The sequence below is a fragment of the Microtus pennsylvanicus genome, chromosome 13 (genome assembly GCF_037038515.1).
Source record: "Microtus pennsylvanicus isolate mMicPen1 chromosome 13, mMicPen1.hap1, whole genome shotgun sequence".
Lineage (NCBI taxonomy): Eukaryota > Metazoa > Chordata > Mammalia > Rodentia > Cricetidae > Microtus > Microtus pennsylvanicus.
The window spans coordinates 79,700,426-79,724,469 of record NC_134591.1 but is presented as its reverse complement, the minus strand read 5'-3'; the positions used below and the strand labels follow the sequence as shown (position 1 = coordinate 79,724,469).

Genomic DNA, 24,044 nt, shown 5'->3' with positions numbered 1-24,044 from the left:
ATGTGAATCGTTGTTCGTGGCGTCCTAGTTGCGCTTCCGTTCCAGGGGATGGTGGGGGGGAGCTTGGGACCGTACATCAGTTAGCTGGATCTGGAGCCTAGCGCCCAGCTCGACGTCGCTAGGCGACTCCGGGAACGAAACCCAGCGCGGCTGGATGCAAGTATGGCCCCGCCCCCTCATCGGCCCATTGGTCTTCATCTGGGGCTCCGCCCTCGGGGCGGGGAACACAAGAGCGCCACGCCTCCAAGGCGTCTGGTTCTGGTCCGCGCGCCTTAACGTCACATCCGGCGTGGCGACGGCGGCGTCTCCGCGCAGGGGGCCGGGCAGTAGTTAAGTCTTGTGGGCGGTGGAAGTGGTCTATCCTGGAGCAGTGAGGCCGGTGTGAGCCGGGAGGACCGGCCGGGTGAGGAGGGCGCGGGAGAGGGTGGCGGCGAACCGCCCCGGGCGCTGACCAGAGTGTGGCGGCCGCTTTCCGCTCGGGACCTGCAGGCGCGGCGTGGGCTTGGGTCACCTGTGCGCAGCCGCCGGCCTTGCCCTACTGGCTGTGCCTCGGGTGCGCGGCGGATCAGTTCGGGTTCACGCTTGTCTATCCCCAAATTTGCATTTTTATTTATTTTTTCACTTGCACCCTACCCCTGTCCTGTCCTGCACCATGTGCTCCCACTCTGCTTTCTCCCTGCCAACCCATGCCACTCCCCGCCCCTGAGAGGCTGTCACTCCGCTCTGGCTGTGCTCCGCGTGCAAACGTCTAAGCTTGACCCAAGCCTTCATCCCGAAGCAGGTGGCTGTTAAAGGGTCCAACTCACGCCACTGTAAGGTCTTTTTCGATCTGGCAAACTGGCCAGAGTGTCCTGTTTGCCTTCCTTTCCAGATTATGGACAGTTCCTTCGTACAGCACAGCGTGAGGGTTCTGCAGGAACTCAACAAGCAGCGGGAGAAGGGCCAATATTGTGACGCCACGCTGGATGTGGGGGGCCTGGTGTTCAAGGCACACTGGAGTGTCCTGGCCTGTTGCAGCCATTTCTTCCAGAGGATCTATGGGGATGGCTCAGGAGGCAGCGTCGTCCTTCCTGCAGGCTTTGCTGAGATTTTTGGTCTCCTGCTGGACTTTTTCTACACTGGTCACCTCGCCCTCACCTCAGGGAACAGGGATCAGGTGCTCTTGGCAGCCAAGGAATTGCGGGTGCCAGAGGCTGTGGAGCTGTGTCAGAGCTTCCAGCCCAGGACCTCAGGGGGACAGGCACCAAGTGTCCAGAGCGGACTGGGACCACCTGCCTCCCAGGATGTGAAAAGCCACCTCAAGGAGCCAGCAGACTTGGACGAGGAGGAAGTTTTCAGGACTCTGAGCTTGGCCCCTAGGGATCAGGAGTCCAGAGACAGTCAGCAGCCCCAGCTCAACTCCCCTGCACAGAGCAGCCCCTCCTTCCTCTGCGAGAAAGGCAGGCAGGCTGTGAAGCCTCGTCTCTCAGAGGACAAAGAGTCTGAGGACTGCAAAGAGCCTCCAAGGCCCTTTGAGGCTGGAGGTGCCCCGCTGCAGGGCGAGAGCAACGAGGTACTGCTACCAGGGTGCAAGAACTGGGGAGGGGGCAAGCTAGAGGGTACAGATGGACGCTTCTGGAGTTAAACATGGGAGGCCAGTAGCCTCAGGTGACCTTTCTGCGAGCTACACTTAGCCATGGTTGTCAGCTTCCTGGGGGTGGAGTGAGCATCAGGGGTACAAGTGTTCCCCGAGGGTAGAGAAACCTGGCCAGCTCCCTGGAAACAGAGCCCCTTTCCTCCGAGGCCAGGATTTACCTGTGGTCTTCCCTGGACCCCTGCAGAAAGGGGACCATCAGAGATAGGGCTTGGGTTAGAATTCAAGCTGGGTCCCTGAAGCTACTGCTGGTACTTTGGTGACCCTGCCCCTCCTGCTGCCTCCTCTTACTTCAGTGGGAAGTGGTGGTTCAAGTTGAGGATGACGGCGATTCTGTTTCTGAGCCTGAGACTGTGCTGACCAGGAGGAAGTCAAAAGTCATCCGAAAACCCTGCGCTGAGGAGCCAGCCCTGAGTGCGGGTTCCCTAGCAACCGAGCCCACTGAGAGCAGGAAAGGTGCAGCCGTGCCGGTTGAATGTCCCACGTGCCATAAAAAGTTCCTCAGCAAATACTACCTAAAAGTCCACAACAGGTAACCGCTCTGTTTTTCTAGTTTCTTTTCCCATGCGCCCTTCTGTGTTGAGGTCCTGTAGTCTCCTCCTCTGGGCTCTGTGGGGAGCTGGAGGGCTCTATGTTAGGCCCACGCAGTGCCTGGTTGGCGTGCCTCTCCGCCCTCCCTGTCTTCCTGTGGATCGTGAGTTTGTGGATCCTAAACAGTAGGTTCTACTACTGTGACTTCTGCCCACGTGAGACAAATCTGGCTCCTTCCTGAGCTGGAGTGGAGGTTTGACTGTAGGGCGGTCTGAAGTCTGGCAGTGTAGGCTTTGACAAGAGGCTAATCCCCAGGACTGAGGCCGCCTGTGTTTCTGGGGATATTAGCTCTGGAAGTAAGAAGTATGAAGGACCATTTGTCCAGCTCGAACCCACGTAGAACTGTGGAGTTAAAAAGAGAAAGACTTTACTATATAAATTTACATAGACCAAGCAGGCCTTGAACTCAGAGATTACCAGTCTTTGCCTCCCGAGTGCTGGTGTTAAAGGCATACTCCATCATACCTAGTCCTAGGACTGTTTTTGTTTAAAAAATCAATTGGGGACTCTCTATATAGCCTCTAACTCACTATGTAGACCAGACTGGCCAGGAACACAGAGATTTGCCTGCTTCTGCCTCCAGAATGTTGGGATCAAAGACCTGTGTCCCATACCTGGCTTGTTTTAAGTTAAAATTACTTAAAAGTGAGTGCCACAAACACAAGTCATCTCAGGTGCTCAGTAGCCATGCGACTGTGCTAGGCTGGTACCGAGCCAGGTTGTGCTGAGCCATGTGTTGTCGGTGTGATACTCCGGGAAGTTGCTGGTGCTCACCTGGAGTGGGCTTAGGACCCATTTCCCATCCTGTGCTTTGACGTGACCTTCAGTGCTAGGGTTTGACCCCCCAGGGCCTTTACTACTCAGCTACATCCCTAGCCCTTTTTCAGTAGACAGGCCTTACCTAAATTACTGAGGCTGGCTGGAGTTAGAGATCCTTGTGCTTCAGCTTGGAGTAGCTGTGAGTGAGCTGGGAGTATAGCTCAGTCTTCATGTGTTTGCCTAACACTTGAGGCCCTGGGTTCAATCCCCAGTGCTGGGGAAAAAATATCCAAGCCAAGTAGCTGGGATTACCTTACAGGCTTCTGTCGCCCACCTAAGCTAGAAGGTAAGGAAGCCGTTGACTGAGAAAACCAAGCTGTTGGGAACAGAGCTAGCAATAATGTCTTGAGCTTGGAGCAAGCCTGGCTAGTTCACTCAGACCTCCCATATCCTCCTGGGCCCCGGGCCCTCTCAGTATGAAATAGGAAGCACTGGAGGACTGTGAGCCAAGAGGTGATGAGGGCTGCCTTATCTTCAAAGACTTGTGAACTTAATGGAACCTGCTGGTGAGATGGTGGGGACCCCATGAGCTGCTGCAGCCATCCTTGTGACGTCCTCATGACGTCAGGGAGATGAAGAGAGCAGATCTGGTGGTGGCGTTTACATTTTATTTACTCGTGGGGGTGCAGAAGCCAGAGGACACCTTGAGGAGTCGATGTTCTCTCACCACGTGGGTCCTCTGGCTTGGCAGCCAAGTGCTTTTGTCCACTGAGCCATTTCACCGTCTACCATGGGGTTCAAAGTGGAGCCCACAGAAAGGAGGCTACATAACCAGGCTGTGCCAGTCAGCTCTAACTCAGCCATTTAGCGAGGCTGGCTCCTGGCTCCCAGCTGTCCCTCCAGGATGGGGCCACTTGGACCTGTGGCTACTGTGTCTTCCCTTCCTGAGGGTCTCTACACTGGAGGGGATTTCTAGTCTTGCCCCTGCATGTCCAACCTGGGTGTCACTGAGCCTACATGGTGAGCCCTGACTGGCCTCAGGACACCCCTTCCTGTGTACCAAAGCGTAGGTCCGAGTAGGAGAGGGAGGGGTCCTGAGTACCAGAGAAGTGGGAAAGCCTCTTAGCCCCCACACCACTGCAGCCTCTCTTCTCGGCAGGAAGCACACTGGGGAGAAGCCCTTCGAGTGCCCCAAATGTGGGAAGTGTTACTTTCGCAAAGAGAACCTTTTGGAACACGAAGCCCGGAATTGCATGAACCGCTCAGAACAGGTACTTGGGAATTGGTCCAAGTATTTGTGGGCAGCAGCCCGGTGGCCTGTCTTCCTGCCATCTGGGAAGGACCCCCAGGAAACTACAGGATTATAAAATAAGAGCTGCAGGGGCCGTGGATGTCACCACATCCACATCATAGTACAAGAGGGGACACTTGTTCAGAGGGTTAAGCACTACAGGGATACTTTGAGTTAGCTCCATCCTAGGCTTGGAGCAAAGTGTTTGTGGGGATGGCCGCTGGGAAGGGCCACCTTGCCTGTCCTCTTGCCCCAAGTGGGTAGTATCTGGCTAAACCCCATCTTTCTCTTCCCAGAGACTGGTCATTAGCAGCTGGGCCCGTCTCTAGCCTGTCTGGAGCTGAGCAGGGCCTGGCGTGTGGTAGTGTGCAGTGCCCTGTGATGTAGGCAGGCAGGTTACATGTTGCCCTCTCCTACCCCAGCATCCCCTGCCCCAGGCAGACACTTCCCAGCAGCGTGTGGAAGCCCCTGCAGAGGCTGCCGTCGCCGGCAGAGGCCCTCCCTGATGCTGGCCCTGCTTGCCCTTCACACTGCCAGGTCTTCACATGCTCCGTGTGCCAGGAGACATTCCGCCGGAGGATGGAGCTGCGGGTGCACATGGTGTCACACACTGGGGAAATGCCCTACAAGGTAGGTCAGCTGGTCCCCAGGTCACGGGTGGGATGGGGATGTGGACTCCTTTGCCTGGGGTGGTACCTGGCACCTCTCCCTTGAAGCCTGCCTTCCTTGCCCACCCAGTGACACTACTTTAGATAGGGCCACTGTCTGTAGCCCTACTGGTTCAGTGTTCCTCTGGGCACTACATGGATGGCTGAGCATTGCCCCGTCCTGGGAGCCAGGCTTCAGCAGATCTGGGTTAGCGCTCCTTCACCGTGAACTGGTGGCAGGGCTGATGGCGCGGCTGTGCTGGTGCTGACTAGGCCTGTGTTTCCAGTGTTCCTCCTGCTCCCAGCAGTTCATGCAGAAGAAGGACTTGCAGAGCCACATGATCAAGCTGCACGGAGCCCCTAAGCCCCACGCAGTAAGTGCCAGGCAGGGCTGGGGCACCCGTGGCTCCTGGACGGCGCACCCTGTCCTTACCTGGCACTGCTCCCTCTGCCTGTCTCCCGCCTGCAGTGTCCCACTTGTGCCAAGTGCTTCCTGTCTAGGACGGAACTCCAACTACACGAGGCTTTTAAGCACCGTGGGGAAAAGCTGTTTGTGTGTGAGGAGTGTGGGCACCGGGCCTCGAGCCGCAATGGGCTGCAGATGCACATCAAGGCCAAGCACAGGTGTGAGCCTCCTCCCTCCTCCCCGAGTGCGGGCCCCCCCCACACTCATGGGGATGAGCGTTCCCCTCTGGAGTCTAGCACCTGCACACATGGGGATGAGCATTCCCCTCCGGAGTCTAGCACCTGCAGCCTTCCGGGGCTGGGTGAGAGGCAGGCAGATTTGTTAGGCCAGTGGGGAGGGCTCAGGCTGAGGCACGTCTGTCCCTTACCTTCCTGACTCCTGGATTCTCCTGTGCTTCTGGCGAAGGTGGTGGTGTCCTTTGCCTGGAACCACCCAAGTCCTACTTGCTTAGCATGTTCCAGCCCTATTCCAGCCCTAACGGATGACTGAAAGGGGATGGCTTCCCACAGTGATGGCCTCTGCATTGTGTCCCATCCACACAGGAATGAAAGGCCTTATGTCTGCGAGTTCTGCAGCCATGCGTTCACCCAGAAGGCCAATCTCAACATGCACCTCCGCACACACACAGGCGAGAAGCCTTTTCAATGTCACCTCTGTGGCAAGACCTTCCGTACCCAAGGTGAGGCAGGTCCATCCCCTCCTTCCCCGGGGCTCAAGCCAGCAACTGAGCTCCACTTTGTCCCCCACAGCCAGTCTGGACAAGCACAACCGTACCCACACCGGGGAGAGGCCTTTCAGCTGTGAATTCTGTGAACAGCGCTTCACTGAGAAGGGGCCCCTTCTGAGGCATGTGGCCAGTCGTCACCAGGAGGGCAGGCCTCACTTCTGCCAGATCTGTGGCAAGACCTTCAAAGGCAAGTGGGCAAGCTGTGGGAGAGAGGGCCTGGTTTCCATTTCCTGCCTACCTGAGTTTGAGGGTCTACAGAGATCAAGGGAACAGTGGCTTCCCAGTGCTCTTTAGAACCTTCCAGCCAGCAGAGTTCTGTCTTCCATGTGCTAGGAGACATGAGAGTGGACTGGCTGTGACGGCGGAGGTGGGGGCAGGGCGCCCTGGACCAGGGCAATGGTGGCCTCAGTGTGGTGCTGTAGAGCCTGGAGTGGGGGAGACCCTGCCAAGGGCCGCCTCCTGTGCCTTAGGCCCTGGGACGCCTTGTCTCCCATCTCAGTCTTGTCCCTGCCATGTTCCCTGCTCCTAATGCCAGTGGCCCCCTTCCTCCTGCAGCCGTGGAACAGCTACGAGTGCACGTCAGACGACACAAGGGCGTGAGGAAGTTTGAGTGCACTGAGTGTGGCTACAAGTTCACTCGGCAGGTAGGCCGGGCCCGTGTCTCCTGCCCCTCCGCTCTGTGTCCCCTCCCCCCCGACTCCCCCCCTCTAAGCGTCCCCTCCCCGCAGGCTCACCTGCGGAGGCACATGGAGATCCACGACAGAGTGGAAAACTACAATCCACGGCAGCGCAAGCTCCGCAACCTAGTCATCGAGGACGAGAAGATGGTGGTGGTGGCTCTCCAGCCACCTACAGACCTGGAGATGGGCTCTGCAGAGGTCATTGTGGAGTCCCTGACCCAGGGTGGCCTTGCCGCCCAGCTCCCTAGCCAGAGACTGTGTGCAGAGGAGAGCTTTGCCAGCCCCGGTGTCCTGGAGCCTTCACTCATCATCACAGCTGCTGTCCCCGAGGGCTGTGATACATAGACCACTGCCCCGTTAGCCCCATCTACCAATAAATATGTGACTTTGGATTTACCTGTTCGGTGGTCTGTTGCTTGATCTTCTGCAACTACGGGCCCAGACCAAACTGAAGGGCTTCCTCCCAGCAGTCCCTCATGGTACCCATCCAGTGGGTTCCCCAGCTCTGGGAACCTCAGCCAAGCTGAGGAACTTGGCGGGAATGGAGGTGGCATCCACTTGCTATATAGCTCCTGTCCCTCACTGCTGCACGCCAATGGGTAGAATCCCGACTTAGCATATTGTAAGTGAGGCCAACCATGGGTCACTTGGAAGTCGGCACAGTAGCCAGGGCCCATGGTCATGGCTTCATTGGCCAGAGTTAAGTCAGTTCAATGAAGCTGAACATGGCCAGGGACAGCTAAGAAGCTGGCCTTGACTGGCTGTATGCCCAGAGGAACCCACCCTTGGAAGGGTCCTATTTTGGTCCAGACCTTGAATGGGAAGGGGCATGGATCCCGCCCCTTCCAGAGCATGGTGCTGTAGGTCATGGATGCCGCAGATGCACCTTCAAATTTCTTAACTCCTTTGTCTCCCAAAGAGCCCGTGAGACTTCCTGCTTCATCCACATGTTCCCACTGGCTGGTGCATGCTCATGCTTCTCAGACAGGTACTGAGAAAACTCACTGGGTGGGAAACCTTGGCCAAATTATTGGGGGCTTTCTCATGCTTGCCTGGCCTGTTAGCACACAAGCTCAGGGGCCTGGGTTCCTTCTGGAAGCTGCTGGGGCTTCCTCAGCATGGTACCCAAGCTCTAGGTAAGTACCCCCAGTCAGAAGTACAAGACCTTTCTATGACCTAGCTAGGGAAATGGTTTGATGTCATCTTTGCCACAGTGTTGATTGAGGCTGTCACCAGTACTTCCTGGTTAGAGGAGGCATAGACCTTGATAGGCGTGTCGAACAAATACCACACACTGAAACATCCCACCCCATCCAGGGCTCGGCTTTGCCTAATCTTGCTCCATGAGATGCCATACTCCTCCTGCCATTACATATCCTAATTTCCCTGCTGTTGGGAGGCTAGGAAGATGGGGTTCCCTCGCAACTAACACACCCGACTCCCTTTCGTTCCCTGGCCATTAGCAGCTGAGGGAATCGTGCACCCCAGGTTTGCCAGTATAGGCCATAAACAGCTTCAGATCTGTTCTGAAGCTACTCAAGGCCACAGTTGGGGGGTGGCTTAGTGGTAAAGCATTCATTCATTCCTCAATCTATCCTCAGGGATCCTAGACTGTTTCTTTTCCAGCCAGGCATTGGCCTCCCCTGGATTTGGATAGGTTCTGGGGGAAGAGATTACAGGCTAGTGTGTGTGTGTGTGTGTGTGTGTGTGTGTGTGTGTCTCAACCCTCCAGAGTTGCGATTCTCAACCTTCCTAATGCTGCCACCCTTCAATAGTTACTCATGTTGTGGTAACCCCAACCATAAAATTAACTTCACTAGCAGGGCAGTGGTGGTGCATGCCTTTAATCCCAGCACTCTGGAGGCAGAGACAGATGGATCTCTGTGAGTTGGAGGCCAAGCCTGGTCTACAGAGTGAGTTCCAGGACAAGCTCCAAAGCTACAGAGAAACCCTGTTTCGGAAAAAGAAATAAAACAACAAAAAGGGCTGGAGAGATGGCTCAGGGGCTAAGAGCATTGCCTGCTCTTCCAAAGGTTCTGAGTTCAATTCCCAGCAACCACATGGTGGCTCACAACCATCTGTAATGAGGTCTGGTACCCTCTTTTGGCCTGGAGGTATACACACAGAATATTGTATACATAATAAATAAATTATGATGCAAATACTTGGTTTCTGATGACTTTGGGGGTTGTGACCCTCAGGTTGAGAACCAATGTTCTAAAGGTAACCTAGGTTCAAGGCCATCTCACTGTGGGTAGGAGCCTACCTTAGTACTACATCATATGTGTATTTCACCTTGAGGAGAGAAAGGACTAGAGGCTCTGTGATGCTGGACTCCGCCCTCCTGTACCTGCATCCTCTCTGCTCTGTGATGCTGGACTCCGCCCTTCTGTATCTGCACCCTCTCTGTGATGCTGGACTCCCCAGTCCTACCTCTTGTATCTGCATCCTCTCTGCTCTGTGATGCTGGACTCCGCCCTTCTGTACCTGCATTTTCTCTGCTCTGTGATGCTGGACTCCAATCCTACCTCCTGTATCTGCATCCTCTCTGCTCTGTGATGCTGGACTCCAATCCTACCTCCTGTATCTGCATCCTCTCTGCTCTGTGATGCTGGACTCCAATCCTACCTCCTATACCTGCTGCATCCTCTCTGCTCTGTGATGCTGGACTCCAATCCTACCTCCTGTACCTGCATCCTCTCTGCTCTGTGATGCTGGACTCCAATCCTACCTCCTGTATCGCATTCTCTCTGCTCTGTGATGCTGGACTCCAATCCTACCTCCTGTATCTGCATCCTCTCTGCTCTGTGATGCTGGACTCCAATCCTACCTCCTATACCTGCTGCATCCTCTCTGCTCTGTGATGCTGGACTCCAATCCTACCTCCTGTATCTGCATCCTCTCTGCTCTGTGATGCTGGACTCCAATCCTACCTCCTATACCTGCTGCATCCTCTCTGCTCTGTGATGCTGGACTCCAATCCTACCTCCTGTATCGCATTCTCTCTGCTCTGTGATGCTGGACTCCAATCCTACCTCCTGTATCTGCATCCTCTCTGCTCTGTGATGCTGGACTCCAATCCTACCTCCTATACCTGCTGCATCCTCTCTGCTCTGTGATGCTGGACTCCAATCCTACCTCCTGTATCGCATTCTCTCTGCTCTGTGATGCTGGACTCCAATCCTACCTCCTGTATCTGCATCCTCTCTGCTCTGTGATGCTGGACTCCAATCCTACCTCCTGTATCTGCATCCTCTCTGCTCTGTGATGCTGGACTCCAATCCTACCTCCTGTACCTGCATTCTCTCTGCTCTGTGATGCTGGACTCCAATCCTACCTCCTGTATCTGCATTCTCTCTGCTCTGTGATGCTGGACTCCAGTCCTACCTCCTGTATCGCATTCTCTCTGCTCTGTGATGCTGGGCTCCAATCCTACCTCCTGTATCGCATTCTCTCTGCTCTGTGATGCTGGACTCCAATCCTACCTCCTGTATCTGCATCCTCTCTGCTCTGTGATGCTGGACTCCAATCCTACCTCCTGTATCGCATTCTCTCTGCTCTGTGATGCTGGGCTCCAATCCTACCTCCTGTACCTGCATCCTCTCTGCTCTGTGATGCTGGGCTCCAATCCTACCTCCTGTATCTGCATCCTCTCTGCTCTGTGATGCTGGGCTCCAATCCTACCTCCTGTACCTGCATTCTCTCTGCTCTGTGATGCTGGACTCCAATCCTACCTCCTATACCTGCTGCATCCTCTCTGCTCTGTGATGCTGGGCTCCAATCCTACCTCCTGTATCTGCATCCTCTCTGCTCTGTGATGCTGGACTCCAGTCCTACCTCCTGTATCGCATTCTCTCTGCTCTGTGATGCTGGGTTCCAATCCTACCTCCTGTATCGCATTCTCTCTGCTCTGTGATGCTGGGCTCCAATCCTACCTCCTGTATCTGCATTCGCTCTATTTAGATCTACCTCTCACCACCAGTGTTGGCCTCTGCACACAAGGATTCCCATTAGACAAAGCAGCAAGAAGATGAAGGCCAGCTGGAGGTGGTGGCGCACACTTTAATCCCAGCATTTAGGAGCAGGTGATCACTGGGAGTTCGAAGCTACCCTAGTTTCCAGCATGAGCTCCAGGACACCCAGGGATACATGGTGCAACCATGTCTGGAAAAACAAAGAGATGAAAGCCATGACACCCAGCATGTAGGAAACATTTTATTTCAAAAAATAGGGGAGCATCCTAAAACCTTAGAATGCTGGACACAGAAGCCTAGAGAGTAAACAGAAATAAATATACAAATCTGCCCCAGCCACTGGTGTGACTGAATGCTAGTCACCTAAGGAAGGTGACCTTCATTACACAAGTCTCTGAAGTCATAAATATAAGAAATACCTTATAGATCAGCAAATACCAGGCACAGAACTTTTCATAACTTAATTTTATCCTGACATATAAAAGCTTTATACATGTGACAGGGACAATCCCATACCCAGGTAGCCCAGCTTTCATCCCTGTTAGTGTAGACATGTGTCAAGTGATGGGTTACAGCCCAGAGCCCGTGGCAAAGGTGAAGCTGAGGGAGGGACTGTCCTGGACTCCCAGTGGGAGGACCACAGTGAGTGCCTACCCAGACGTGGGTTGTGATGTGCAAACCTGAGTATCTCTGGAGGTGGGCAGAGGGGCCCTGTGCAAGGGTGCACGATAAGGCAGGAGCCACTGCAGTCACAGGAGAGTGCGGCAGTGCAGCTCTTCCCCTGGGAAGCCCCCTAGCTTGTCCCCCAAAAGACCTGACAGTGGTGGCCAGGCTACTTTCCCCAGCACTGAGCTTAGTTCCCAATACTCAAGATTCCACCCTGCCATGCCAAGGCACCTCATGGAGTATCAACACCTCTGGGTGACAGCTCTTAAGGCTCATGGAAAGAGTTTACTAGGCCAAGAGGGAGGAGAGGCACTAGAGGGCTGGGCTGATAGCACCAGGGGACAGAAAGCACAGCTGCACACCCTACAGGAGCCCTAGGGCATCAGTGGGCCTGGGCTGGCACAATCTTCCCCAGGGTCAGGCGCCCGGGAGAGCATTTTAGAAACAGATTTCAAACCAAACAGAAAGAAAGCAGGTGCCTGGGAAATTAAGGCAGCCTCCTCTGCCACCTGGCCAAGAAGATGGCTGTGGTGTGTGATGGGGACACTCCATTCCTGGAGCCTCATCCGTCAGCCAAGTTCACCAGCGCACCCTGAACCTTGGCTTTGTCTCTAACGTGACAGTCCTAACGCCCTCTTCTCCACAAAGAAACATGACAGACTCCAGCAGAGAAGCCACTAGGTACCTTGAATGGTCCCAGCCCCCAAACCCACGAAACCACTCAAGGCCAGGAAGAAACCCAGGGGTCCCTGAGCTGTGACTCAGGTGTCTCGCTACTCGCGCACCTGGGCCTGAGCTCTCAGACATCCTGTCTCCCACACGATGGCAGGAAAATCTAACAATGGTGACCTGTACATCTTCAAGTCAGACAGGGCCACTTGTCTCTTCTCCCAACCCCTCTACTTCTTTTCAAGTTCAAACCGCAAGCATTTCAAACCTAGAACCAAGTGCTGGGGCCGCCCCGCTTGGCTTCCTTTGGAAGCAGGAGTCGTCGCTCCCAGGCCGGGCATCTGTCCGCTCAGCCAAGTATCAGTGAGATTCTCGAGGAGGCACGGTCTTCTCCTCTAGCCTTGCCCCTGCAGGCTTGGGACAGAGCCTCAGGGAGGGCCTCCTGGCCAGGCGAGGGCATGAACTATGGAAACAGACCCCTTCAAGCTCACACTGTGGTTTAATCCCCCAGCTCAGTCAGTCCTCAACTCCTGAAAGCCTACCCTGCTGTCTGGTGAGGCCTAAGAGACATGCAAAGCTAGGTGAACTGATGCTCCTTGGACCTGGCTGCCGGGAGCCTTGGCGCTAGAGGTGGAGTTTAGCTCTGATGTAGCCTTTGTCTTCCTGGGTCTCCAGTGTTCCAGGCCACTCTGTCACAGGGACCCTTGCCTTCTGCTCTGGGATCAAGCAGGCCCGGGAAGTGGCAGCAAGGAGAGGCACACTGCACGGTGAGTTGGATACTACAAGCTGGAGGTAACTTCTGGAAGGCAGAGATACATGATGGTGGAGAAGCCACTGGTTCTTGACCACACACACAGGTCACCATCAGCTTCAGCCCTAGAAGCTGTGACACAGGCTCCGAGTGTATAGGAACCGTCACACGATGCCTCTAGGGCTCATTCAGCAGCCGGGAGCCACTGCTCCGGTTCATGTGCAAAAAGGAGAGAGGCCGCTCCTCTGCAGGTGCCAGGCCCCTTGTAAAAAGGCCCTCCCTTGGGCCAGGCCTGGGCTAGTGCAGCTCGTCAGGGTTCTGAGGCAGCCTGTGGCGGCCTGCATCCATGTCACTGCCGCCACTATTCAGCTCAAAGCCACGGCCCCCTGCTGGTGTCTGTGGCATGAACTGACGGAAGATGCTCACGCTACCATGCCAGAAGGTGGGCTCCGGAAGCCGCCCCACCACACTCCATGCCCGGGTCTCTGGGTCGTAGGCCTCCACCACGTCCGAGAGTTCAAATGTATTGTCATATCCCCCAGAGACATAGAGCTTGCCTCCCAGGACGGCCAGGCTGCCCCCAACATGTACCTGCAGGTCAAGGAAGAGGAGTGAGAGGCAGGCAACTGAGGCAGGGCAGATGTCCCTCCCTGATTGCTCTAGTAACTTCCAGGGAACAGCCCAGCACATCATAGCCCCAGCACTAAGAACCATCCTCAGCCAGCCTTCCAGGGAGTGCAGACAGCATAAGCCAATGCCTTCCTGTTTTCCAACCAGGAAATTGGGGCTCCCTATGTGGTCAGCATGGTCTCCAGGTGTGGGCCACACCCAGCATCCCTGCCTCAGCCCCTTAGGGCAGGCTCATCCGTTCTATCTTACAGATAGGAGACAGTATGCTGGGACATCCATCAGCGACAGCTAGGAACGGAACCTGGTCAGATAGGGCAAAGTCTCCCAAGAGCCACCGTACCATCGGAGATAGGAGACCCTGACCAGATAGATGAGGTCGGCAGCGGGGGTGCTGAGTTCATGGCACACGTACTATATGTGTCCCATAAATGCATTCTCCGGGTCAACTCCTCAGGAAGTAGCTGGGGTGGATAGTTCCCGGACCTGTCTGACCCCATTCCCTCAAGCCACAATGGCTGCTAGCGTTCACACAAACACCCCAGCCCCGGGGCCTCTGCACTTGCTGCCTCTCTGTAGAAAACTTCTTGAGATTCCTCTCCCTCTTCTGCTCGATGGTGCTGGCGCATAGTGAGGGTGAGTGACCACTAGTCTGGTCTTGAGATCCTATTTAACATCTGGTACTGGCCAAGTTCCAAACGCAATGAGGGTAACACCCGCTTCCCTTACAGGCACCACCCACCATGACTGTCTCCCAAGCACTCTGTCTTAATGACAGTCCAGTTGCAAAAGCAGGGCCAGCCTGCACTCACAAACGCTGGCACGCCTGCAAATTTACCTGATTCATAGACGGGATCTTGTCCCATTCATTCTTGGAGGGGTTGTATACATCCACCTCGGCAGAGTCGTCCCTGTGGAGGGAAGGGAGGCAAAGACCGTCAGTCAGACAAAAGCAGCGGCACCTTGGGTGTGAAGGGCCGGCCAGAGAGTCCTCAAAGCAGCTGACTATTCTGGGGACCTGTATGTATATTTTTGAACAAAGTCTTGGTTGGTAGCCTAGACTGGCTTTGAACCCACTGGGTTATCCCTACACTCTCTGTCTTCTTTCCAGCAGAGACCAAAGAGCCACAGTTGGAAGGGGCTGGGCTGGACAGGGCTCCCTGGATCCTCTCTTCAAGGCTGCTACTTCCCAGGCAGAGTCAACACCTTTGCTTCCCCCCCCTTCCGGAAATCAACAGCAGGAGGCTCAGGATGGCAGCTCCCTTTATTGGTCACGGATATCCAGGCATTTAGGTGGGGCTGAAGTAGCTTCCTGTGTGGATGGCACACAAGCAAACCGCAGGCTGGGCAAACCCCTCCCACATCCACCTGGAGGGTTAGCAATCAAAACTGACTACTGTCCTCCAGAAGGAGTCAGCAGGTGCCAGGATCCTGCCCTGGGACCTTAGGACAGGGAGGGCGTTCTCAAAGGTACTGGGCCAGCAGCCACTAGAGGGGCTGAAGCAAAGACCTGGCACTCTTCACAGTTGTATTTATAGCCAGCCCCTCCTCCTTCTTGAAGGCGGGGGGGGGGGGGGGGGGCGCAGGGGAACCTAGGGAAGGACCAGGCAGTTTTATAACAGGACAGGACCCACGCTGAGGAAGGTTCCAGGACATTTTCAGAGCAGACCCTCAGGTCCTGGCATTTAAAGAGTCCAGGCCCCTCCACCTTAGATGACAATGACACTTGGGTCCCCTTCAGGCTCCTCAGAGCTCACCCTGAAGAGCGGTGGCCTCCTATTTTGGGGGCAGGGCAGGCAAAGGTCACTGCTACTCAGTCAGGGAAAATGCAGGCTCAGGGTACACATACCTTTGGGCTCCCAGATCAAAGTCGAGGACAGAGGAGACAGAGGGATTGTCATTCAGGCATTCCCTTCCTCGCAGCCCCACAGCTTCAGGCAGACTCCAGCCGGGGGAGGGGGAAGCATTGACTATGCACACACGCCATGTATGTGCACACACACTACACACAGGGAATCCAGTTACCCTCCCAAACGTTCAGTAGCCATCCAAGGCACATTTGGCTGTGACCAGATAGGTCATCAAAACCAGGGGACCACCAGGTGGTGGTGGCACACGCCTTTAATGCCAGCACTCGGGAGGCAGAGGCGGACGGATCTTCTGTGAGTTTGAGGCCAACCTGGTCTATAGAGCGAGTTCCAGAACAGGCTCCAAACTACAGAGAAACCCGTCTCGGAGAAAAAAGAAAAAGAAAAACAAAACAAAACAAAAAAACCCAGGTGACCAGGCTAGGGTACAGCTGAGACATCTATCTCTATCTCACTTAGAAACATGCATGCTGTACATGTCCTGGTGGATGCATGGTAACCTATGGGCTGCTTAGCTAGATACTTCGAAGACTCCACTACCCTTGAGGCAGCTTGATTAAGAAAACCTAGAAGGCCACAGAAATGGTCTAAGGGGTGGGACAAGCCTCAGCCTCCGATCCCAGCTTTCCTCACCTATAAAATGGGCAGCAGGGATGCTGAGCCGGAAACAGTGTACCCGGGGGCTCACCTGACAAAGTACATGAGACCATTCAGGGTCACAGTCTTGGGCGCAAAGGACCAAGGTGGAAGCTGGCCACAGTCCACCAGTGACCACAGGTCAGTGTCCGGGTCATAGCATTGTATCACCATGGTCTCCTTGCCCGCCAGGGAGCCGATGGCGTACAGCCGGCCTCGGCAGGCGGTGGTGGAGCAGTTGTCCATGGGGTAGGTCATAGGCTGCAGAGCCTCCCAGGAGTCGGTGGCATGGTCATAGCGCTCTGTGCTGTCGGCTGCCACCACATACAGTAGCCCGTCCAGAACAGAAGAGCTGTGGTACTCTCGGGCCTTGAGCATGGGTGCCACCTCTGTCCACTCGTTCACACTTGAGTTGTATCGCCACACGCAGTCATAGAGCCGGGAGCCATCAGACCCGCCTGTCGGGGCACACAAAGGGCAGATGCTCAACCCACGTGCAGTGAGTCACCCACCTGTGTCTTCTCGGACTTCCGGGTAGGCCTCTCCCTGCAAAGGAATTAGCCTGATTCCCTTCACCCAAAATACATTTGTATTCTTCCGGCCTTGCCAAGCGGTCACTGTCACTGAGGCAGGGCACAAGGCCCCCTAACTGCTGTCAAATCAAAGCCAAAAGATGCCGCTTCCAACTAACTGTCCTAGACTGGGGATACAGCTAAGCTGGTGGAGTGCTTACCATAGCATGCATGAACCCTGGGTTTGCTCTCCAGAGAGCAACACACCTGTAATCCCAGCACTTAGCAGTTCCAGTTGCTCAGGGCCACGAGACCCCCAATCGCCAGAAACAAAATGAGGGCAGAGAGCACTAGCTGCTCTTTCAGAAGGCCTGGGTTCTATTCCCAGCATTCACGTGGCAACTCACGACCATCCCTGACTCCAGTCCTAGGGGATCTGATGCTTTCTTCTGGCTTCTGTGGGCACCAGGTAAGAAGATGGTGCAGCCGGGCAGTGGTGGCGCACGCCTTTAATCCCAGCACTTGGGAGGCAAAGGCAGGCGGATCTCTGTGAGTTCGAGACCAGACTGGTCTACAGAGCTAGTTCCAGGACAGGCTCCAAAAACCACAGAGAAACCCTGTCTCGAAAAGCCAAAAAAAAAAAAAAAAAAAAAGATGGTGCAGACTACATGCCGGCAAAACACTCATACGTTAAAGAGTAAAATAGAGCCGGGCTGAGGTGTGTACCTTTACTCCTAGCACTCAGGAGGGAGGCAGAGAGACAGGTCAGTCTCTGAGGTCAAGACCAGCCTGGTCCAGGATGGACAGGGATACACAGAGAAACCCTTTCTCAAAAAACAAAACAAACAAACAAAAAAGACTCAAACAAAACTACCCTCCGCCACACCATCCATCACACGTAACTATCTCAGACCATTCAATCTCGGGGCTGGGCAGCTCTTCTGGATAGACACTAAACGTGGGATTTGGCCACCAAATCCTAGACATCCTGGATTGAAACCAAGACTGTGTCAGAACATGAGAAGAAACCCACACTGTTACCCAAGAGACCTAACACCACAAACCACACTATCATACACCTCTGGGGTTCTAGTTTTGACTTTAGTGGAGAGTACAGAGACATGTTTCATTCAAACTCTTATCAAGCTACACAGATTTTGTGTGTCAACAAAAGACAGTAATTGTATAAAGGAAATCTAAGACATAAATGCTCAGGGTATGAGGAGACGCCAGGAATCTTGGGGCTCTGCCCCTGGCTTTCCGGCTGGTGCAGTGAACAGGGCCGAGACATTCTGTCTCAGCCCAGAGCTTTTGAGGGAAGAGTCTGAGGAATGTTATACAAACTGTGGGACTTTCACAGGGACGCTCTGAAGCAGCTGAAGCAACTTCCTGGCCCCTCAGGAAAATCCCCCACCAGCAGCTGAAGGGAATGGCGGAGCCACCTGCCTCCACCCCATTAGCTGTTCAGCTGTGACACTTATTATTCAAGGGCGAGTCTGGCCAGTTCTCTGTTCAAAATCACCAGCCAGACTTCAGAGATGGGGGCAGGGTGGCAAGGGCGGAGCCCAGCAGAGCAGGGTCAGGGGTTGTTAAGGAGGGCTGGATTCAGAAACCAGTCGGGAAAGCGGAGGCTGTCCCTGAGACCCACAAGCACACCACCGGAATATCGAAGTGGGCTTTCTGTGGAATGTGGAGCTGAGCCCCTGTGACAGCCCAGCCGCGTGCCTGCCAGCCTGATATGATAAGGGACATAGGCCCCAGTGGTCTTTCCTTATATAGCAGTTCCAGAGGCCATCCCCGCTGGCCTGGAGAAGGAGGTAGCAAGCCTCCCCTTCAGTTTGATCATCGGGATTCATCCTTGGTGAAAAACGTGGGAGAAGCCCTGCACAGGGGCAGGCTGGGGCCCGCCTACAGTGACTCGGCAGTGTTTTGGGGTTTCAGCCAAGTAACTGGAAGAAAACCGCTCGACATGTGACCATGTTTACAGTCGTAGACTAGAGCAGCCTAAACACCATGTGATCCACAGTGCATCGCCGAGGTGCAGGCTCTAAGAAACCCTGTCACTGGTGACAAAGCCACTGAGTCAGGAGGCCCCTGTGGCTTAGCAGGGAGGGAGAAAAGTTCCAGCTTTGGGGAGGGTGAGATGTCTCACCAGGCGCCAGCCTGCAGCCTGTCCCCGCATTCCTAGGGGATTAAAAGAAAGCAGCCATTGTGCCAGGCCAATGCCCTGTCTCTTCTAACCCAAAAGGGGGAGGCACCTCCGGGGCAAGGAGTTGGCTAAGCAAGGCAGGCTGTACCACGTAAGGCACGGAGACCCACAAAGCAGTTAAGTCTCTGCTAGCACAGGGGGCTCTTATAGCTTGAAAGCAAATGGAAAAACTAGCGCAGTCCCTGCCAAGGGCTAGGTCGAGCTCTAAGATTCAGGTCCTGAGTGTTTCACTTGGAAAGCCCCCAGCGCACTCACCAGTCACGTAGATGTCATTGCCCAGCGCCACGATGCTGTAGCCCCCGCCTAAGTGGTCGGGGAACTCTGCCAGGTAGCGCCACTGGCCTGTCTGCGGATTGTAGCAGTCGACGGTGACCAACTCATCGCAGTCCTGGTCGCAACCTCCCACCAGCACCAGGATCTCCGCTAGGCCGGTGGACGGGCGCGGACGCATGCGGGGGCAGGGCCCGCGGTCGTGTCGGTCGTAGCGTGCCGCCTGGAAGTCGCGGGCCTCGCGCAGCAGGCGCAGGCAAGGCGGGCAGCGCGCCACCAGCGGCTCGGCCTCCACGTGTGCCAGCAGGTAGAAGCGGCGCACGAAGGGAAGGCGCACGGCCTCCAGCAGCTGCGGCCAGTGCGCCGCGCGGCGCGGAGGGTCGGCGCGGACCCAGCGCAGTGCCAGCTGGTAGGCCGCCTCCTCCTTGGGCACGCACAGCCCGTCGTCGCGCAGGTAGCGCAGCAGGCGGGCCAGCGGCAGCCTCTCCAACTGCTCGGCGCCCAGCTCGCCCACGTGGCGCAGGATAAAGCGCTGCGCCGCGCTAGCCAGCCCCGAGCAGCTGAAGGCTTCGGCAAAGTCCTGCATGTCCAGGCAGTTGGCCAGGTCGAGCTGCTGCTGCAGGAAGGCGCCGCACGCTTCCTTCACGGCGGGGAACTGCAGCAGGTCCGCGGCGCGCAGTAGCGGCTCGGCGTTGTCGCCGCTCACGGCCACTCTGCCGGTGTAGCTGAAGTCCAGGAGCAGCTGCAGCATATCGGGCGGCACCCCGTGCAGGCGCACGCGCTCGGCGCGGCTCTCGCGCAGCTGCCCTGCGAACATGGCGCGGAAGTAGGGACTAGCGGCCGCTAGCACGGCGCGGTGCGCGGGGAAGTCGCGGCCGCCCGCCGCCTCCAGGGTCACGTCCAGGAACTTGCGCTCGGCGCGCAGCTGACTCAAGCCGCGCAGCAGGCTCAGGGCGTGCGCGGGATCGGAGAAGGGCAGCACGGCCAAGGGCGCCGGCCGCTCCATGACGCGGGACTGCGGGCACAGGGACGCCCCGGCTCCCCGGGCACCGCCTCTATAAATATGCACACCAGCCGCGGCCTCCGTGGGCGGGGTCTGTCGGGGCGGAACACCACAGGCCACGCCCACTTAACCCTTTTATCCCCAACGCTGCTGGCTGGTTGAGTCACCGCCGCCTACGCCGGCTCCCTTTCTGCCCTTCCGGGACTTTCAACCGCCTCCGCGGACGCTCAGCTGGCAACGGCGGGTGACAAGTGCGGGCTCGGAGGTGTGCTAACCACCCTCCAGCCCAGCGGTTTGCAGAGCGAGGCCCGGAGAGGTGAGCTCGGCGCCCGAATCCACAATCACTCCTTTGGTTCCAGATTCCCTGTTGCGCTCCTAGGAACCTCAGGACATCTGGGTTGGATGATCCTGTTTTCAGTTCCGTTGGCTCCGGGGTGGTTACTTAAGCCCCCCGTCAGATTTCAAAAGTAGTATTTGCACAATTCAGCACCAAAGCACGAACAAGTCCAAGAGTTTCGTTGTCTTTTTTTTTTTTTTTTTTGGCGCGTTTAAGAAAAACCGGGCCAGATTCCAGGAAGGCGCTCCTCCACTGTGTTCATGCCTGAGTTCAGAGCGAGCAGTCAAGTCTGGTCAGCATAAAAGCAGTAGTTTACTTTCCGAACCTACTCCTTCAGGCTACTCACGGTGGGTAGGAACAAGTCTGCAGGGGAGTGCCCAGGCTCTCAGACCTCCGGGTGGCCCAAAGGCTCACGGTCCGTCCGGGGAGTTCCTTAAAAAGCTGGAGATCGAGCCGCTCAGCAGTCAGAGTTCTCTGAGTGAGGCGGTATGTGCTGTACCTAAACGCAACTCTAGGAACGGGAGCCTACACTTGGAAGGCACTGTGAATTTTGCTTTGCTTAGTTTTAGGGAAGTGTCTGCTAATCAACTGTCCCCTACTTCCTTTCTGAAAGCATTCCAGCCTCAGGTCTCACCCATCGCGCCCCTCGGGGAGGCTGCTAGGTTGACACAGCCTTGGCAGCAGACATTTTGTTTTATTCCATTTCTAAAACTTTTCAGGCTTTCTCTTCCACTCAGGAACCTCACCTCCTTTTCCTCTGAGAATGCAGCTGGTCTAAATTTTAGGGTCAGCATGGTAAGCACAGACTCCAAGGAAGAAAACATGCAGGTACCCCAGCAACCGCCTGTTGCCCATAGAAGGTCTGTTCACACAGCTATTAAAGGCAGTGCAGCATTCCTGGGCCCAGGAGCCTGGCCAATAGCTTACACACTCACGCGGGTCTTCTGAGTCTGAGCAACCAGGAAGCGGCTGCTTGTAGAGGAAAGTACAATAAGCGCTTGGAGTCAGCCGGCTCCTCTCAGCGTGAAGCCTGAGGATTAAATGCTGTTGCTGAGAACTGAGTACGGATTTTGTTTTTGTTGGAGATGGAACCCAGGGCCTCAGACATTCAAGGCATGCACTTTATCATCAGGTCTCGGCCCCTCTGCTCCCCACTCTCCTAACATCAAAAGGGTAGGTCCTTATGGAAGAATGACTCTGTAGATATTGAGATGGGAAGATGTGCATGTGTGCATGCTAGCTCCGTCAATTCAGATCATACACAGTGGGATCCAATTATACAATTTGTCTAGAAAAGAAATGAGCCTTCTCTGTACTCTTTCTTCAAGGGTCTCCGGCCTGAGCCCAGGGTCTGGCTTGTGCTTCGCTTACTCTGTAGTCCATCAGCAGCTCTAGATTTCCCTTTCACTCCGAACGTTTTTGTGTGTTGTGTGTGTGCTCATTCATGTGCCACAGTGTAGTGTAGGTCAGAGAACAGTAGCCTCGGGTGCTGTCCACGGGGTCTCATGATGAAAGCCTGGCTTGCCTGAAACTCAGAGACCCACCTGTCTCTGCCTCCCAAGTGCTGGGATTAATGGCCTGTGATACCAATGCAGGGCAAAATGAACCCAGTTCTGCTACTCTCTATGCTGCCCCAGGCTCATTCTCCTCATTACATACTGTCTGTCCTGCTTTCCTGCTTCCTCCCAGTCTGTCTGTCCCCTGGCTGGCTCCCCTTTTCTCTCTGCCCTCCAGCCCTGTCTATCCTTCCTGTGCCTAGTTATTGGCCATTCAGCTTTTTAATAGACCGATCAGGTGCCTTACTCAGGTAAGGTGAAATAGCAACACATCTTTACATAATTAAACAATTATTCTGCAACAAACAAATGTAATACATCTTTATTTAGTTAAATGAATGTTCTATTTCACAACAGTCTACATAGCTAATTCCAGGACAGGTAAGGTTACAGTGAGACCCTGGCTCAAAAAAAGTAATTACAGCTGACCACTAATTGCTTTGTCCATGGATCCCTCCTGGTTTCTTGAGCTGCTGTCAGTTTTGGGTAAGTGCAGCAGCACCCCAGCAAAGACGGTTCCCTTTACAGAAAACCACAACTGGACACAACCCAGAGATCAGCAGATCGTGGGGAGCCCAGCCCAATGGGTACATACATCTACATCACAGCTCCTACACCTATGGCTTGGGAGCATCCTAGAAAAATGGCAGAAAGACCCCAAGAGCCAGCACACCAGAAAGTCAAACAGTGTCTCCTAGAATGGCTGCATGAACAGAACTGGAGCAATGGTAACATCAACAGGAATGCTAATATGGAAAGGGGACTATCCCATGGGATCCTACCCCAAGACAATAAAAGACAGGGACTGATGATAGTTTGGAATTAGTCTTTTGACTGGGTGGTGGTGGTGCCACACGCCTTTAATCCCAGCACTTCACTTGGGAGGCAGGCAGGCAGATCTCTGTGAGCTTGAGGCTGGTCTGGTCCACAGAGTGAGTTCTGGGATGATCAAGGCTACACAGAAAATCTCTTGTCTTGGGAAAAAAAAAAAATTAGTCCTCCCTAGGGATGGGCCCCATAACTGGTTGTCCAATACAGAGTGGTCAGCCCTGAAACCATATACACACATCAACCAAAATACACTCAGCAGGTTATAGTCATACATTTTTGCACACAAACAAACACGCAACAATTGCAATCAAGGAAGAAGAGGCTATCAATTTGAGAGTAAGGGGGAAAACCCAGAAGGAGTTGGGAAGGGGGAACATGGGAGAAGCCAGAGGGAGGAAAGGGAAAAGTAATACAATTATACTTTCTTTTTTTTAATATTTATTTATTTTTTATGTATACAATATTATTTCTGCGTTATGCCTGCAGGCCAGAAGAGGGCACCAGACCTCATTACAGATGGTTGTGAGCCACCATGTGGTTGCTGGGAATTGAACTCAGGACCTTTGGAAGAGCAGGCAATGCTCTTAACCTCTGAGCCATCTCTCCAGCCCCCCACAATTATATTTTCATTAACAATGCATAAAAATAGTAATTTCTTAAAGTTTTGTTATTAAATATGTACAATTATGTTAACTATATAGGACTATTTTTGTTTAATATTTTATCAGATTTATTCATCTTACACCTTTTGCCTTCATGTCTGTCTGTGCACTCCATGCTTGCTTGGTGCCTGAGGAGCTCAGAAGAGACCATTGGAAGCCCTGGATCTGTAGTTAGGGATAGCTGTGAGCAACCATGTGGGTGGGGCTTAGAGAAGCACAGGTGTGCTCCTAACTGCTCAGCCAACTCTCCAGTTCCACACCCTGAGTTCTGAGGCTAGCCTGGGCTACACAGTGAGACCTTGTGACTTTTCTTTCTTGAGCAGCAGTGCTAGGCGTTAATCTCCAGGCTTACATTTAGCTGGACAGCAGCCTAACTGAGCTCCACCCAGGAAGGTGGGTCACTAAGTTGCTCAGGCTGGCCTAGAACATGTATACTTCCTGCCTAGGACTGCCAAGTAGTTGGTATTGTAGGCATCAGCCATTACTACTGGCTGAGGTTAACATTTTTCTCAAGATCTCTAGGTCTCCGCCGGGCGGTGGTGGCGCACGCCTTTAATCCCAGCACTCGGGAGGCAGAGGCAGGCGGATCTCTGGGAGTTCGAGGCCAGCCTGGTCTACAAGAGCTAGTTCCAGGACAGGCACCAAAGCTACAGAGAAACCCTGTCTCGAAAAACCAAAA

The 24,044-nt window shown here is 54.6% G+C and overlaps 2 protein-coding genes and 1 long non-coding RNA gene across 3 annotated transcripts; 2 read left to right on the top strand and 1 right to left on the bottom strand.

The window, feature by feature from the left end:
- The first annotated feature begins 303 nt into the window (after positions 1 to 303).
- Zbtb48 (zinc finger and BTB domain containing 48) lies at positions 304 to 7,190 on the top strand. Its single transcript, XM_075945861.1, has 11 exons — positions 304 to 403; positions 872 to 1,552; positions 1,930 to 2,165; positions 4,143 to 4,254; positions 4,812 to 4,904; positions 5,209 to 5,295; positions 5,391 to 5,545; positions 5,930 to 6,066; positions 6,137 to 6,301; positions 6,670 to 6,758; positions 6,843 to 7,190. The coding sequence occupies exons 2-11, from the start codon at positions 875 to 877 to the stop codon at positions 7,137 to 7,139; spliced, it is 2,049 nt and encodes a 682-aa protein (XP_075801976.1). The 5' UTR covers positions 304 to 403; positions 872 to 874; the 3' UTR covers positions 7,140 to 7,190.
- A 3,806-nt stretch (positions 7,191 to 10,996) lies between these two features.
- Klhl21 (kelch like family member 21) lies at positions 10,997 to 20,685 on the bottom strand. The gene is made up of 4 exons (XM_075946651.1): positions 18,962 to 20,685; positions 16,038 to 16,443; positions 14,320 to 14,392; positions 10,997 to 13,445 (listed from the first exon to the last, which is right to left on the bottom strand). Exons 1-4 carry the CDS (start codon positions 19,980 to 19,982, stop codon positions 13,152 to 13,154), a joined length of 1,794 nt encoding a protein of 597 aa, XP_075802766.1. The 5' UTR covers positions 19,983 to 20,685; the 3' UTR covers positions 10,997 to 13,151.
- Positions 20,686 to 21,302: 617 nt separating this feature from the next.
- On the top strand, positions 21,303 to 23,376 carry LOC142834302 (uncharacterized). Its single transcript, XR_012907546.1, has 3 exons — positions 21,303 to 21,489; positions 22,401 to 22,600; positions 23,190 to 23,376. It is a non-coding gene; the product is annotated as an uncharacterized LOC142834302 (long non-coding RNA).
- The last annotated feature ends 668 nt before the right edge of the window (positions 23,377 to 24,044 follow it).

Bases quoted from the DNA above. Each gene is read 5' to 3' on its own strand.
- Zbtb48 (XM_075945861.1), top strand. From the start codon at position 875: ATGGACAGTTCCTTCGTACAGCACAGCGTGAGGGTTCTGCAGGAACTC. The intron at 1,553-1,929 runs GTACTGCTACCA...CTCTTACTTCAG, and splicing joins TGCAGGGCGAGAGCAACGAG to TGGGAAGTGGTGGTTCAAGT. The intron at 6,067-6,136 runs GTGAGGCAGGTC...TGTCCCCCACAG, and splicing joins CAAGACCTTCCGTACCCAAG to CCAGTCTGGACAAGCACAAC.
- Klhl21 (XM_075946651.1), bottom strand. From the start codon at position 19,982: ATGGAGCGGCCGGCGCCCTTGGCCGTGCTGCCCTTCTCCGATCCCGCG. The intron at 14,393-16,037 runs GTGAGCCCCCGG...TTCCCTCCACAG, and splicing joins GGTCTCATGTACTTTGTCAG to GGACGACTCTGCCGAGGTGG. The intron at 13,446-14,319 runs GTAAATTTGCAG...CTTGACCTGCAG, and splicing joins AGATCCCGTCTATGAATCAG to GTACATGTTGGGGGCAGCCT.